At 50.0% G+C, this 17443-nt stretch overlaps 1 protein-coding gene across 3 annotated transcripts in view; it reads left to right on the top strand.

Annotated features, from left to right (window-relative positions):
• STK36 (serine/threonine kinase 36) overlaps positions 1 to 17443 on the top strand; it is a 295926-nt gene that overhangs the window by 134677 nt on the left and 143806 nt on the right. For all 3 annotated transcript variants that reach the window (XM_063935506.1, XM_063935505.1, XM_063935504.1), the window contains exon 12: positions 15970 to 16137. In XM_063935506.1, coding sequence (XP_063791576.1) covers positions 15970 to 16137 — 168 coding nt within the window. The remainder of the gene's footprint in view (positions 1 to 15969; positions 16138 to 17443) is intronic.

Here is a 17443-nt window from a genome sequence, read left to right as displayed (position 1 = left end):
GAATGCCATGCATCTGTATATGGTAAAGTATGTATTTATCTTGGGGACCTGTTTTGGGTTTATGCTGGGAAGAATTGCCCAGGTATCTCTCCAATATAGTGTACTCTAATACCCCTTTCACATCGCACTAAAAATCCAGTATCGACACAGCATATTGCCGTGTCGAAACGGGTCAGTGTGCAATGTGAAAGCACTTTGCGAGAATTAGCGGGTCGCCTGACCCGGTAATTCAACCCGGTAAAAAAGAAGGGTTATTACCTGGTTGAATACCGGGTCAGGCGCAGTGTGAATGGGAGCCGTTCCGATGCGACACGGCTCCCATTCACAGCATAGGGAGAGACGGCGCAGGAGAGGAGCTCATCTTCCAGCGCCGCCGCCGCCCCTGCTGCTGCTGCGCCCCCCGCTGCTATGGCAACCGACCCAGTATATTGCCGGGTCGGAAAGCCAGCAGAGGAGAGCAAATTCCGGATCCCACCCGGTAAGTACACGTTTGTCTTCCCGGGTAGGATCCGGCATTTGCGATCTGAATGCAGCATTAGTGTTGCCTGTCTCCTCTCCCCCCCAGCGCCTTGGCAGTTTTAAAACAGCGGGCTCAGCACTCCCCTGAGCTAGTTAAGTTTAAATATCGGCTCCATGGCGGGAGGGGGTGGAGCTTGCTTCTGATCTGCATGGCGGGCTCCCTGGCCGCGGCACGCGTTGCCGGGAGGGGAGGGGGGGCTCGGGCGCTCCCCGCTGCATTTGCTGTGCACTGGTTCAGTTTGAGGTGCCATGGGCGGGGGCGGAGCTTGGTCCCGCTATGCGCGGCGGGCTCCCCGTTCCCCAGCCACGGCTCACGTTGCCGGGGGGGGGGGGGGGGATGCGGGGTGCTCTCTGCTGCATTTCCTCTGCCCTGGTTGAGGTTGAATATGGGTGCCATAACGGAAGGGGGTGGAGCCTGGTCCCGCTCTGCGCAGTGGGCTCCCTGATTCCCTGCCACGGCTCGCATTGCTAGTGGGGGATGCGGGGTGCTCCCCGCTAAGTTTGCAGAAGCTGGTGATGTTTAAAATTGGGCGCCAGAACGGGGGGCGGAGCTTACTCCCGAGGGCTTCAGTCTCTGGCTACTCCTGCGACTCTGCACGCGCTGGCGGCCATTTGTTCAGTGCAGGGGAAACCTCTGCCCGGACTCTGCTGTTTGCGGGAAAGTCGGGGTCATCACAGCGGTGAGTAGATTTTTCAGTGATTACAGAGGCCCCTGGTTATATAGTATGGAGCCAGCTCAGCACTAATAGGCTCGCTGAATATTTACTGTTAAAATACCATATAGAGTGGTTAGAACCACAAACTTCCACTGCAATTTATTATAATAACGCCTCGCCACATAAGATTTTCCCCCGGCGTTTCTCACAGGCTGGCCGCCATTTGGGCAACCAGCGGAGCTTTAGAGAAACATGTATTGCATCTGTTCTTCCTATTTTAGCGGTACACTACATACAGGGCGGGTGTTACCTTCCCTTTATCATTCCTTGGTTTCACTTGGTAATAATGCTGTTTGTAATTTGTGGAAGGTGTGATGGCATCAGACATATAGCTGCGGTGACTCAGTACGCTAATAGCAGGGACATCTGACGACAGAGGAGGGAGACGTGTCTGTCACTGCACGTTATAGTGCAGAGAGTACATAGGGCTGCACTTCTTTAACCCTCCTTTTCTCTTTTCATTTTACTAAACGTAACATCTAGGACAGTCAGAGGAATCCCTGTTATGTGAGGTTTGTGCGGTGGAACCTTCTGCTTAGCCCTCCACGCAGCTGCAGGACGCTCCTGTTTGACCAGCTCGGCTTATGCAGGTAAGGTCATTGTTAACCAGAGACCACGTCCGTCATTTCTCCTCTCCAGGTTTCTATAAGGAGGTTGCTAACCTCAATTTCTTTTTCATCCACTAGGGGTCACTGGAGTACTCTTGGGATATGGACGGTTTCCGTAGGAACAAGGCACTGAATATTCAAATTTAGAACTCTCCTCCCCTCCATATCCCAGAGTACCTCAGTGTTTCTCTGACGTCCTAAGTGGATGCTGGGGACTCCGTCAGGACCATGGGGATTAGCGGCTCCGCAGGAGACAGGGCACAAAAATAAAAGCTTTAGGACTAGGTGGTGTGCACTGGCTCCTCCCCCTATGACCCTCCTCCAAGCCTCAGTTAGGTTTTTGTGCCCGGCCGAGAAGGGTGCAATCTAGGTGGCTCTCCTGAGCTGCTTAGAGTAAAAGTTATACTTAGATTTTTATTTTCAGTGAGTCCTGCTGGCAACAGGCTCACTGCATCGAGGGACTAAGGGGAGAAGAAGCGAACTCACCTGCGTGCAGAGTGGATTGGGCTTCTTGGCTACTGGACATTAGCTCCAGAGGGACGATCACAGGCCCAGCCATGGATGGGTCCCGGAGCCGCGCCGCCGGCCCCCTTACAGAGCCAGAAGAGTGAAGAGGTCCAGAAATCGGCGGCAGAAGACGTCCTGTCTTCAAGAAAGGTAGCGCACAGCATTGCTCTCAGCACACTTCACACTCTGGTCACTGAGGGTGCAGGGCGCTGGGGGGGGCGCCCTGAGACGCAATGAAAACACTATATATGGCCAAAAATACATCACATATAGCTCCTGGGCTATATGGATGTATTTAACCCCTGCCATTTTACCTCATAAAAAGCGGGAGAAAGGCCACCGTGAAGGGGGCGGAGCCTATCTCCTCAGCACACAAGCGCCATTTTCCCTCACAGCTCCGCTGGAAGGACGTCTCCCTGACTCTCCCCTGCAGTCCTGCACTACAGAAACAGGGTAAAAAAGAGAGGGAGGGGCACTAATTTGGCATATAAACATATATAGCAGCTATAAGGGAGAAACACTTACTTATAAGGTTGTCCCTATACATATATAGCGCTCTGGTGTGTGCTGGCAAACTCTCCCTCTGTCTCCCCAAAGGGCTAGTGGGGTCCTGTCCTCTATCAGAGCATTCCCTGTGTGTGTGCTGTGTGTCGGTATGCGTGTGTCGACATGTATGAGGAGGAAAATGGTGTGGAGGCGGAGCAATTGCCTGTATTAGTGATGTCACCCCCTAGGGAGTCGACACCTGACTGGATGGTCTTATTTAAGGAATTACGTGATAGTGTCAGCACTTTACAAAAAACTGTTGACGACATGAGACAGCCGGCAAATCAGTTAGTGCCTGTCCAGGCGTCTCAAACACCGTCAGGGGCTCTAAAGCGCCCATTACCTCAGTCGGTCGACACAGACACAGACACGGACACTGACTCCAGTGTCGACGGTGAAGAAACAAACGTATTTTCCAGTAGGGCCACACGTTACATGATCACGGCAATTAAGGAGGCTTTGCATATTTCTGATACTACAAGTACCACAAAAAAGGGTATTATGTGGGGTGTGAAAAAACTACCTGTAGTTTTTCCTGAATCAGATGAATTAAATGAAGTGTGTGATGATGCGTGGGTTTCCCCCGATAAAAAATTGCTGATATCTAAGAAATTATTGGCATTATACCCTTTCCCGCCAGAAGTTAGGGCGCGTTGGGAAACACCCCCTAGGGTGGATAAGGCACTCACACGCTTATCAAAACAAGTGGCGTTACCATCTCCGGATACGGCCGCCCTCAAGGAGCCAGCTGATAGGAAGCTGGAAAATGTCCTAAAAAGTATATACACACATACTGGTGTTATACTGCGACCAGCAATCGCCTCAGCCTGGATGTGCAGTGCTGGGGTGGCTTGGTCGGATTCCCTGACTGAAAATATTGATACCCTTGACAGGGACAGTATTTTATTGACTATAGAGCATTTAAAGGATGCATTTCTATATATGCGTGATGCACAGAGGGATATTTGCACCCTGGCATCAAGAGTAAGTGCGATGTCCATTTCTGCCAGAAGATGTTTATGGACACGACAGTGGTCAGGTGATGCGGATTCCAAACGGCACATGGAAGTATTGCCGTATAAAGGGGAGGAGTTATTTGGGGTCGGTCTATCGGACCTGGTGGCCACGGCAACAGCTGGAAAATCCACCTTTTTACCCCAAGTCACCTCTCAGCAGAAAAAGACACCGTCTTTTCAGCCTCAGTCCTTTTGTCCCCATAAGGGCAAGCGGGCAAAAGGCCAGTCATATCTGCCCCGGGGTAGAGGAAAGGGAAAAAGACTGCAGCAGACAGCCCCTTCCCAGGAACAGAAGCCCTCCACCGCTTCTGCCAAGTCCTCAGCATGACGCTGGGGCATTACAAGCGGACTCGGGTGCGGTGGGGGGTCGTCTCAAGAGTTTCATCGCGCAGTGGGCTCACTCGCAAGTGGACCCCTGGATCCTACAAGTAGTATCCCAGGGGTACAGATTGGAATTCGAGACGTCTCCCCTCGCAGGTTCCTGAAGTCTGCTTTACCAGCATCTCCCTCCGACAGGGAGGCAGTATTGGAAGCAATTCACAAGCTGTATTCCCAGCAGGTGATAATCAAGGTACCCCTCCTACAACAGGGAAAGGGGTATTATTCCACACAATTTGTGGTACCGAAGCCAGACGGCTCGGTGAGACCTATTCTAAATCTGAAATCTTTGAACACTTACATACAAAGGTTCAAATTCAAGATGGAGTCACTCAGAGCAGTGATAGCGAACCTGGAAGAGGGGGACTATATGGTGTCCCTGGACATCAAGGATGCTTACCTCCATGTCCCAATTTGCCCTTCTCACCAAGGGTACCTCAGGTTTGTGGTACAGAACTGTCACTATCAGTTTCAGACGCTGCCGTTTGGATTGTCCACGGCACCCCGGGTCTTTACCAAGGTAATGGCCGAAATGATGATTCTTCGAAGAAAAGACGTCTTAATTATCCCTTACTTGGACGATCTCCTAATAAGGGCAAAGTCCAGGGAACAGTTGGAGGTCGGAGTAGCACTATCTCGGGTACTGCTACAACAGCACGGGTGGATTCTAAATATTCCAAAATCGCAGCTGATCCCGACGACACGTCTGCTGTTCCTAGGGATGATTCTGGACACAGTCCAGAAAAAGGTGTTTCTCCCGGAGGAGAAAGCCAGGGAGTTATCCGAGCTAGTCAGGAACCTCCTAAAACCAGGAAAAGTGTCAGTGCATCATTGCACAAGGGTCCTGGGAAAAATGGTGGCTTCTTACGAAGCGATTCCATTCTGCAGATTTCACGCAAGAACTTTTCAGTGGGATCTGCTGGACAAATGGTCCGGATCGCATCTTCAGATGCATCAGCGGATAACCCTGTCTCCGAGGACAAGGGTGTCTCTTCTGTGGTGGCTGCAGAGTGCTCATCTACTAGAGGGCCGCATATTCGGTATTCAGGACTGGGTCCTGGTGACCACGGATGCCAGCCTGAGGGGCTGGGGAGCAGTCACACAGGGAAGAAATTTCCAGGGAGTGTGGTCGAGTCTGGAGACTTCACTTCACATAAATATACTGAAGCCTAGGGCCATTTACAATGCTCTAAGCCTAGCAAGACCTCTGCTTCAAGGTCAACCGGTGCTGATCCAGTCGGACAACATCACGGCAGTCGCCCACGTAAACAGACAGGGCGGCACAAGAAGCAGGAGGGCAATGGCAGAAGCTGCAAGGATTCTTCGCTGGGCGGAAAATCATGTGATAGCACTGTCAGCAGTGTTCATTCCGGGAGTGGACAACTGGGAAGCAGACTTCCTCAGCAGGCACGACCTCCACCCGGGAGAGTGGGGACTTCATCCGGAAGTCTTCCACATGATTGTGAACCGTTGGGAAAAACCAAAGGTGGACATGATGGCGTCCCGCCTCAACAAAAAACTGGACAGGTATTGCGCCAGGTCAAGGGACCCTCAGGCAATAGCTGTGGACGCTCTGGTAACACCGTGGGTGTACCAGTCAGTGTATGTGTTCCCTCCTCTGCCTCTCATACCCAAGGTACTGAGAATTATAAGACGGAGAGGAGTAAGAACTATACTCGTGGCTCCGGATTGGCCAAGAAGAACTTGGTACCCGGAACTTCAAGAGATGCTCACAGAGGACCCATGGCCTCTGCCGCTAAGAAGGGACTTGCTTCAGCAAGGACCCTGTCTGTTCCAAGACTTACCGCAGCTGCGTTTGACGGCATGGCGGTTGAACGCCGGATCTTAAAGGAAAAAGGCATTCCGGAAGAGGTCATCCCTACCCTGGTCAAAGCCAGGAAGGAGGTGACCGCACAACATTATCACCGCATTTGGTGAAAATATGTTGCGTGGTGTGAGGCCAGGAAGGCCCCCACGGAGGAATTTCAACTCGGTCGATTCCTGCATTTCCTGCAAACAGGAGTGTCTATGGGCCTCAAATTGGGGTCCATTAAGGTTCAAATTTCGGCCCTGTCGATTTTCTTCCAGAAAGAATTGGCTTCAGTTCCTGAAGTCCAGACGTTTGTCAAGGGAGTACTGCATATACAACCCCCTTTTGTGCCTCCAGTGGCACCGTGGGATCTCAACGTAGTTCTGGGATTCCTCAAATCACATTGGTTTGAACCGCTCAAATCTGTGGATTTAAAATATCTCACATGGAAAGTGACCATGCTGTTGGCTCTGGCCTCGGCCAGGCGAGTGTCAGAATTGGCGGCTTTGTCTCACAAAAGCCCATATCTAATTTTCCATTCGGACAGGGCAGAACTGCGGACTCGTCCCCAGTTTCTTCCTAAGGTGGTGTCAGCGTTTCACCTGAACCAACCTATTGTGGTGCCTGCGGCTACTAGGGACTTGGAGGACTCCAAGTTGCTGGACGTAGTCAGGGCCCTGAAAATATATGTTTCCAGAACGGCTGGAGTCAGAAAATCTGACTCGCTGTTTATCCTGTATGCACCCAACAAGCTGGGTGCTCCTGCTTCAAAGCAGACTATTGCTCATTGGATTTGTAGTACAATTCAACTTGCACATTCTGTGGCAGGCCTGCCACAGCCAAAATCTGTCAATGCCCATTCCACAAGGAAGGTGGGCTCATCTTGGGCGGCTGCCCGAGGGGTCTCGGCTTTACAACTTTGCCGAGCTGCTACTTGGTCAGGGGCAAACACGTTTGCAAAATTCTACAAATTTGATACCCTGGCTGAGGAGGACCTGGAGTTCTCTCATTCGGTGCTGCAGAGTCATCCGCACTCTCCCGCCCGTTTGGGAGCTTTGGTATAATCCCCATGGTCCTGACGGAGTCCCCAGCATCCACTTAGGACGTCAGAGAAAATAAGAATTTACTTACCGATAATTCTATTTCTCGTAGTCCGTAGTGGATGCTGGGCGCCCATCCCAAGTGCGGATTGTCTGCAATACTTGTACATAGTTATTGTTACAAAAATCGGGTTATTATTGTTGTGAGCCATCTTTTCAGAGGCTCCTCTGTTATCATACTGTTAACTGGGTTCAGATCACAAGTTGTACGGTGTGATTGGTGTGGCTGGTATGAGTCTTACCCGGGATTCAAAATCCTTCCTTATTGTGTACGCTCGTCCGGGCACAGTATCCTAACTGAGGCTTGGGGGAGGGTCATAGGGGGAGGAGCCAGTGCACACCACCTAGTCCTAAAGCTTTTACTTTTGTGCCCTGTCTCCTGCGGAGCCGCTAATCCCCATGGTCCTGACGGAGTCCCCAGCATCCACTACCGACTACGAGAAATAGAATTATCGGTAAGTAAATTCTTATTTTTTTTCTGTGCTTCTCGTAGCAACAGGGCTTGTGTGGAGCTTAAACCACACTACTTTGGAACTTCAAGAAATCACATCTGATTCCGTCTCAACGACTGCAATTTCTAGGTATGATTCTCGATACGGTAAATCAAAGAATTTACCTACCAGAACGGAAAGTACAGAACATTCGTCATCTGGTTCGATTGGTGCTCAAGCCACGCACAGTCTCGGTACATTTGGGCATTCGCCTCTTAGGCACAATGGTGGCGGCTTTCGAAACGCTTCAGTTCGGAAGATTTCACTCGCGTCCATTTCAACTGGATGTGCTCGCACAGTGGTCGGACTCGCATCTGCAGATTCACCACAGGGTGAGGTTGTCGCCACGGGCAAGGGTGTCTCTACTCTGGTGGCTCAATGTACACAATCTGACCGCAGGGAAACGGTTCGGCGCCTGGAATTGGATAATTCTAACGACGGACGCGAGTCTCAGAGGTTGGGGAGCTGTAGTTCAAAATTGTCAGCTCCAGGGTCTCTGGGCGGATCACGAAAGATTGCTGTCTATAAATGTCCTGGAACTCCGGGCAATTTACAATGCGCTACGACAAGCAGTGCACATGCTGCAGGCTCAGGCTGTTCAGGTGCAGTCAGACAATGCGACGGCGGTCGCATACATCAACAAACAAGAAGGAACGAGAAGCCGCATGGCAATGCGAGAAGTAGCTCGAATCCTCAATTGGGCCGAGCGTCACCAAGTGATGTTGGCGGTAGTGTTCATTCCGGGAGTGGACAACTGGGATGCGGATTATCTCAGCCGTCGGGATTTCCATCCAGGAGAATGGGCATTAATTCCAGAAGTGTTTCACATGTTGGCCCAGAGGTGGGGTTACCCTCAAGTGGACCTGATGGCATCTCGCCACAATCATCAAACGCCCCAGTATGTGTCCAGAACGCGAGATCCAAAGGCTGTGGCGGTGGATGCTCTCACCGTCGCATGGCCGTACAGCCTCGTGTGTCTGGTTCCACCGTTTCCGCTGCTCCCTCTGTTGCTGAAACGGATCAAAAGAGAGGCCGTCAGTCATACTAGTGGCGCCTCATTGGCCTCGGAGAGCTTGGTTCTCGGATCTCCGAGGACTACTCGCGGACGAGCCTTGGCCGCTCCCACTTCGTCCGGACCTGTTACAACAGGGTCCGTTCCTTTACCCACGATTTAGTGCGGCTGCGTTTGACGGGGTGGCTGTTGAGACCGCCCTCTTAAGGAGAGAGGGCATTCCAGATTCAGTTATACCAACCATGTTACGAGCTAGGAAGCCGGTTATGGCAGCTCATTATTACAGAATCTGGCGTGCCTATATAGGTTGGTGTGAGGATCGGAAGTTTCCGACATCATCTTTTAAGTTATCCCGTCTTTTGTTATTTCTACAGACGGGGCTGGATGGAAGACTGCGTTTATCTACACTAAAGGTGCAGGTATCTGCTTTGTCAATTTACTTTCAAAGACGATTGGCTCTATTGTCGTCGGTACGCACTTTTCTGCAAGGTGTCCTCAGAGTACAGCCTCCATTCATTCCACCTACAGCGCCATGGGACTTGAATCTGGTTTTAGATTTCTTACAGTCTTCATATTTTGAACCCTTACACCAAGTGGGTATTAAGTTTCTCACTTGGAAAACAATTTTCCTACTAGCCTTGGCTTCGGCAAGGCGTGTTTCCGATTTGGGTGCCTTGTCATGCAAGCCACCGTATTTGGTGTTTCATGATGACAGAGCGGAACTTCGGACGAATCCCGCTTTCCTACCAAAGGTAGTGTCATCCTTTCACATCAATCAACCAATCGTAGTTCCTGTGTTTACAGGAAATTCTGGAACCTTGGATGTGGTACGCGCATTACGCGTTTATGTGTCCCGAACATCTACAGTTCGTAAGACGGATACGTTGTTTGTTCTGTATGATGCTACCAAGATGGGTTGGCCAGCTTTTAAGCAGACCATGTCCAGATGGATAAAACTGACCATACGTCAGGCTTACCTTCATGCTCGGTTACAGCCGCCTACATCAGTAACAGCTCATTCCACACGTTCTGTGGGAACTTCATGGGCAGCTGGTCGTGGGGCTTCTACGACGCAGCTTTGCCGTGTGGCTACCTGGTCATCGGTGCACACGTTTGTGCACTTTTACAAGTTTGATACGTTTGCGGCATCAGCATCTAGCTTTGGCCGCCTAGTGTTACAGGTGCCAAACTGCTCTCCCGCCCACGGGGGAAGCTTTGGTACGTCCCAAGAGTACTCCAGTGACCCCTAGTGGATGAAAAAGAAAATAGGATTTTGGTACTTACCAGGTAAATCCTTTTCTTTGAATCCATAGGGGGCACTGGACGCCCACCCAGAGCAGTTTGACCTGGTTTGCGGTAAGTTCAGGGAATCTTATGGTAACACATTCTCACCGACTGGTTCAAGTTTCAAGTTCTATCGGTTATTGTGCCAACTGTTTCGTTGTCAGTCACGTTATGTGTGAACTTTATTGTTGTCAGTTTTGTTATATGTAATTCTCCATTGTCAACCTCTCTATCGCTCCTGTTCGGCTCAGTAAAAAACACTGAGGTACTCTGGGATATGGAGGGGAGGAGAGTTCTAAATTTGAATATTCAGTGCCTTGTTCCTACGGAAACCGTCCATATCCCAAGAGTACTCCAGTGCCCCCTATGGATTCAAAGAAAAGGATTTACCTGGTAAGTACCAAAATCCTATTGTTACACGACTCTGCGGATGAGATGCCTCTCTTGGAGGAGGCAATGGATTTCCAGGATACTGATGACGTTGGTTTTCTGGAGTCTGAACCAGTATCTCATGGTATCGAGGCCCTTAGTACAGCAGTTCGTCTGGTACTGCAGGTAAAGGAGTCGGAACTGGACACTTCACGTTCCTCGGGGTTCGGCGCCAATGAAGAAATGACAGCGACTCTTCCAGTTTCGGATGAGCTGGAGATGCTTCGGTAGGCGGCGTGGAGACATCCGGAGGCACAATTTCAGGTATCAAACACTGTTTATTTACCTATTCTTTCCCCGCAGACAGCAGGAAACAATATGAGACCTCTCCAGTTGTATACCCCTCGATGTATCGCCGGTCCAAGAAACTGCCGGTTCCTGATGTAACCTTGCTGAAGGAGCCGTCTGAGAGAAATAGGCGGCAGCAAGGGATCTACCTTGTCCGGCGCAGGTAGGTTGTGGAACAATTGTCCTCTAGGTTACCAGATGGTTTGGAACAGGATCACCTGATTCCTTGGGCAGATCAGAGTAACGATTCTGCTATATATTCTTTAGAGGTCTCCAAGGACGTCTGTATACTCAGAGCCTGAATTTCCGCTTGGCCTGTCTTAACCCGACGACCTTTGGGGCTGCGACAGTGACAGGCGGATATTGAATCCTAAGGGGCAGCAGGTTCATTACGGGTCGGGTTGGGAAGGATTTTCCTGCCTGGATTGCTCAGGCCATTGGGGGTAAGTCCACTTTTCTTTCCCCTACTGCTGCTCCAGCTCCAAGAGGGACTAATACCGGTCTTTCCTTTAGATCTTGCCATCACCAAGGGATCTCGAAGTAAGAGGTCGAGGCAGAGGTTCAGCACCCTAGAACCAGTCTGATTGTAGATCCTCCAACACACCCACCGCAGGTCAGACCTTCCTCCCACCTGGGAGATCCCAGGGTGGGCGCATGTCTGTGGTTTTTCTGGGAGGCCTGGGTATGCTTGGGTTAGGTTTCTCATCACGGGCGGTTACATACTCGATTTTGGAGTCCAACCGCCTCAGGGGTCCCTCACCACGGGTCTGCTGGCTTACGACGACAAGAGAGTCGTACTGCAGGCTGCGTTCCGGGTGCTTCTAACTGCAAGTATGCTGATCCCTGTTTCCACACATCATTGGAATCGGAGTATTTTCTCAGGCCTTTGTTTTTTCCCGTGCCGAAGTCAGATTGCTCGGCCAGACCTATTCGGAACTTAGAATCCTTTCAGTCTGTGATTCCTCATCAGGCTTTTCTCCGATTCGTAGTACAGGATACTCCTTTCCACTGTCAGACCTTTCCGTTCGGTCTCTCTTCCGCTCCCAACGTTTTCATGAAGGTCAGAGGATGGCCCTACTTCAAAGGCAGGGAGTGACGTTTGTTCCCTAACTGGACAATCTACTGCTGGAAACCCACTCTGCAGATTAGGTTGCTTCTGAATATCCGGAGGATCCAGGATCTTCTGATTCGACACGGTCCCATTTATGTTCCTTGTACTGTTTTTCTGTGTTTAGGGATGGTTCTCAACTCGGTCCGTCAGAGGATTTTTCCTTCCTCTGGACCAGTTACCCTCTTTCTTCAGCCAAGTTGCTGAACTGAGAGAGGTCACCTACATTCTTCTCTGAGCAGAGGACAACAATCTTCGTTCCAGGTCAAGCCGCCAGGTCAGGCACCCGGGTGAGTGGACATTCCCCGGCGTTTTGTCAGCTTGTCCGCTGTTGGCGGAGAACTCGGATCGACCTCAGGGCGTTCCGACTAACTCCTCATCCCTTTACTACTCTTGGACATGAGCTCCGGCGGCAGTAGCCGAGGATTCCCTCACAGCTCCTTGGAGCTTCTGGTTAGTCTGTCTTTCCTCCTTTTCTGTTTCTACCTCACTTTCTGCAACACATAAAGGGAGAATGCGTGCTTGTCCTCCCAGTGACTCCTCCAGTTTGGCCGCGTATGACTTGAAGATCCACCCTGCACCTGTTATCAGTAGAGGAGCCTTGGCTCCTACCTCTGTGGGATGTCTACTTCAACAGGGTCCTTTTCTTTGTTCAGTCTTCCACAGGTTTCTTTAACGGCGTGGCTGTTCACGAGACCCTCTCAGAAGGAAGGAGTCCCTAGTTCGGTTATACCTACTGGGCCCCGATTTCGGAAGTCTGTTACCTTGACTCACTATTACCACTTTTGGAAACTTTATGTGGCCTGGTGTGGATGACTAGGGGTTTTCCCTTCGGTTTTTCATTTAGCCGCCGCCTTTGTTTTCTCCGGGTGGTTTGCTCGGTTGCGCTTCGACTAGGTTGACCTGAATTTCAGGTCTCTGCTCTTTCGGTTTTCTTCCAAAGGAAATAAGCCTGGCTGCCGGAAGTTCGGTCTTTCTTGCAGGGAGTACTCTACCGGCAAGCCCCCTTTCGAATAAGGTTATGGCTGAGCTTCAAACTCAGCGGTCGTTTCTTCCTGGGGTGATGTCCGCTTTTCATATAAATCTGACACTTGTGTTTTCGTCCCTCTTTGGATGTTGTCAGGGCTCGCCGACTCTCTCTACAGAGCTCTTCGGCTATTCTACAAATTTATTTCTTCTTTTTTCTGTACGATGCCCCCGTCCTAAATGGCCAGGGTCCCAGCAGACGTTGGGCCGTTGGATACGTCTGACCGTCAGACAGTCTTTATTTGGCGGCTGCTCGAGAGCCTCCGTTTTCCATTTCGGCGCACTCCGCGCGCTTTGGGGGACCTTTGGGCCGCCCATGGGGTTTCCATGATTGCTTTATGTTGCGATGCCGCTTAGTTGGGACATCATACGTTTGTCAAGTTTTACGGATTTGACATTTTTGCGGCCTCTGTGTCACGGGTTGGCCGAGCGGTTTTGCAGGACTCTCAGCGCTCTCCCACCCGTTTTGGGAGCTCTAGGACGTCCCCATTGTAACTGCGCTCCAGTGTCCCCTAGTGGATGAAGGAGAAATCAGGATTTTGGTACTTACCGATAAATCCCTTTCTCCGATTCCACAGGGGACACTGGACGCCCGCCCAGCGTGGTTTCCTCATTCTACAATTATGGGGTTGCAGGTCACTGTGTGACGGCTCGTTTTGTGCATGTTACCCTCTCACTATGTTTCCAGGTTTCCTGGGTATTATCTTGTTTTAGTTGGCTTAGCGAACCTCCTCTACTTTGACGTTGGTCTTTTCCAGCTCTCCTCGGGCACAGTTTTACGTAGACTGGCTTGGAGGGGAGATAGTAGGGGAGGAGCTAGTCACATGGTTATAATTTTAAAGTGCCAGCTCCCACTTACTGCCTACTATTTCCCCATTGTAACTATGCTCCAGTGGCCCCTGTGGAATCTGAGAAAGGGATTTATCGGTAAGTACCAAAATCCTGATTTCTCCAAGTATTACATTGGTCTCATCTTTTACACCCCTCTCCTTCATCTGTGTCCTCCTGTCCTAGTGCTTTGTGTCTGTCCTACTCTCTCCATCTGCCTCATCCTTTACACTCCTCTCCTTCATCTGTGTCCTCCTGTCCTCTTCTAGTGCTGTGTGTCTTTGTCTTTCCTTGGTTTTGGGGTGGGGGAGGGGGGGGGTTGTGTTTTTTTTTTTTTTTTTTTTTCTTCAAATCTGATAATTTTTTTATTTAGAAATTTTGTAGATGGGAAAAAAAATACTTATGCAAAAATACAATAGAAATGAATAGGACTCATTTTAAGATGTCTGGGGGCTCTGGAGAAAACCAAGGTCTGGTTATAATAAATGTAACCATGGTGGAGAGATGTGTGTAGAGTATGTTATCATAGAGCTTCTCCAACCAAATCTTACAGTCTGACGGGAGGAGCACAGGGGCAGTAACTTTTCTCCTAACCTGGGACCAGACGTCTAGGACAATAGGGCAGTCCCCAAGAAGATGCCAAAACCCCAGCCCTACATTTAGGACAAGCAAAAGTGGTGTGAAGACCCATTCTAAAAACACTACAAAGGGGAACGATATACCCTATGCATAATAATCTATCTCTAGGGGATCCCAGAATATGCACCCCTTCCTCATCGGAGAGGGGACCCATAAATACCTCCCGGGTAGCTATTGGGATTTGAGGTTAGTATAAATAAAGGAGACTCACGTTTAGGTCTCGAACCGAGAAGTATTGTCTGTAAAGGGGAAAAGCTGGAGGTATCTGTAATGGGTCGTGTGCGGACCAGAGACCTCCTGCGAATGTGGAAGACCCCATCTGAGTATATTTGCCCCACAGAGGAGACGCCGTATGTAGTCAGTGCAAAGCACGCCCAGCTCAGGGCGGGTATTCCTGTTATCACCCCATAATCTGCAGCTCGGGGGGAGGGCAGGGAGGAGGGGGCGAAGGTATTGAGCCACAGAGGGGAGAAGATACATTAACCATCCAAACACTCAGTGCTATAGTGTCCAGCACGTGCGCTGCGAATGCCGCGATCTGATCGCACTGCACCTGGCAATGGTTTTATGGCAGGAGAGACAATTACTCCTAACCAGAGAAAGTGGTTCTGTGATATACCCATAAGACCTAACCCTGGCAGCAGGAGAAGAAGAAGCCTGGGACCAGGCACTAAGCACATATACACGTACATGTGTAGATATATGTAATGTATGTGCTGGCGTGTGTTCAGATCTGCAGCGGCGCTGTATACCATAGCCGTCGTGCAGAGCCCAGGACTCGGCATTAGGCCCGCCCCAGAGCCAATGAGAGTCTGGAGGCGGGCTTAGGAGAGGGTAGCCTGGGTTCTGCACGGCAGCTACGGTGTACAGCGCCGCTGCAGATCCAGACACACGGCAGCACATGTATTACATATATCTACACATGTATAAAATCCGTAATATGTAAAAAGCGCCTGGAGTGACTTTTCTAAATAAGATAAATATCGGGAAAGAACATCGCTCCTATTTCTCCGTTTCCCCTTATAATTATTCGCACTATTAGGCGCCTTTTACATAACACGGATGTTACCACTTACCTATGTATGATTCACATACACGTTCTAAGCATCCACCCAAACCAATGGCGGGTGCTGCATGTAAATCATTTTAGTTGAAGTTTTGTGTTTATTATGTAAGTGCGCTTAGTTCTACACCCTGTATGTTTATATGTGCTTAGCTTCCCCCCCTGCACAAGGCCTGGGACCCACACCAATCTGATAAACACCCTCCCAAGGGTATATCCGTTCCACAGCATTGACGGATGAAGTCTGAGAGGTGGATTTTACAGGCATACACCCGGTGTGACCCCGGTAAGACAGACTACAAGCGTTTGATGTTAGTGGAGAGCGGAGTAGCGGGTCTGTATGACTCGGGTAGTGAGGGATCATTACCCAGTTTGGGGAATAGTACACCACAGCTTCAGACAAGGAGGCGGGAGAGTCCGGTGAAGGGATGACAAGGCTATAGTTCTTATCTTTGTGATGGCTGATGAGGGCCAGCCCTGACTTTCCTGTATAAGCTAGAGATCATTATTATTATTATTATTATTATTATTATTATTATCCTTTATTTAGATCATGTAGCTTTGAGTGTTTACCGGGATTGTATTGTGCTCCTCCTCACAGGTGTCGCTGGAAGCAGTGTCACGTCTCCGACCGGCTCTGCGCATCACATGTAACCTCCTGTCCTCCGGCTGTGATCCTCTTCTGCTTTCAGACCTTTGTATTGAGCTTCAGATACCACAGTTCCTTCTGCAGCTCATCAGCCAATCCCTGCAGTCCAATGTCTGGCAGGTGAGGGTTCCTCATTGTGTGTCACTAATGGGTTCTCCAAGCTGTGCTGGTACTGTCCAATGTCTGGCAGGTAAGTGTTCCTCATTGTGTGTCTGTCGGGTTCTCTGAGCTGTGCTTGTACTGTCCAGTGTCTGGCAGGTGAGGGTTCCTCATTGTGTGTCTCTGTCGGGTTCTCTGAGCTGTGCTGGTAGTGTCCAATGTCTGGCAGGTGAGGGTTCCTCATTGTGTGTCTCTGTCGGGTTCTCTGAGCTGGTACTGTCCAGTGTCTGGCAGGTGAGGGTTCCTCATTGTTTGTCTCTGTTGGGTTCTCCGAGCTGTGCTGGTAGTGTCCAATGTCTGGCAGGTGAGGGTTCCTCATTGTGTGTGTCTGTTGGGTTCTCCGAGCTGTGCTGGTACTGTCCAATGTCTGGCAGGTGAGGGTTCCTCATTGTGTGTCTTTGTCGGGTTCTCTGAGATGTGCTGGTACTGTCCAATGTCTGGCAGGTGAAGGTTCCTCATTGTGTGTCTCTATCGGGTTCTCCGAGCTGTGCTGGTACTGTCCAATGTCTGGCAGGTAAGTGTTCCTCATTGTGTGTCTCTGTCGGGTACTCTGAGCTGTGCTGGTACTGTCCAATGTCTGGCAGGTGACGGTTCCTCATTGTGTGTCTGTATCGGGTTCTCTGAGCTGTGCTGGTACTGTCCAATGTCTGGCAGGTGAAGGTTCCTCATTGTGTGTGTCTGTTGGGTTCTCCGAGCTGTGCTGGTACTGTCCAATGTCTGGCAGGTGAGGGTTCCTCATTGTGTGTCTCTGTCGGGTTCTCCGAGCTGTGCCGGTAGTGTCCAATGTGTTCTTGTAACCTTACTGTAACTTGGAGCAGATCAGGCAGGTACGTCCCCCTCTGCTCCCTACAGTCATCTCATATTATTATACATCTACATTATATGTAGCAACATACAAGGAATATACATAGTAACAGTGTAAAGTCACCTATCTAGGAAATTAGGGCGAGGCCATGGGGCAAGAGTAGGGCAACTTATTGTCTTGAAGGGCAAGCGGTGACAAGTTGTAGGGAACTCAATGGGCCTTTCCTCCAAATTAGGGCGACCATACATTTTGGGGTCACTGAATGCATACCAAAGACAAGGGGCACAGGTGGCATAGATAATGCCATTTGAGGAAGAAGGGCCCTGCTCGTGATAGCTTAGATAATATGTGCTATGTGCAAAGGTGGAGCAGCTGATTCCTATCTTGTGATATATATATATATATATATATATATATATATATATATATATATATATATATATATATATATATAAAGAAATA

Source organism: Pseudophryne corroboree, chromosome 7 (assembly GCF_028390025.1).
Source record: "Pseudophryne corroboree isolate aPseCor3 chromosome 7, aPseCor3.hap2, whole genome shotgun sequence".
In the NCBI taxonomy this organism is placed as follows: domain Eukaryota; kingdom Metazoa; phylum Chordata; class Amphibia; order Anura; family Myobatrachidae; genus Pseudophryne; species Pseudophryne corroboree.
The sequence above is the reverse complement of the archived record's forward strand: the minus strand, read 5'-3'. Positions and strand labels throughout refer to the sequence as shown.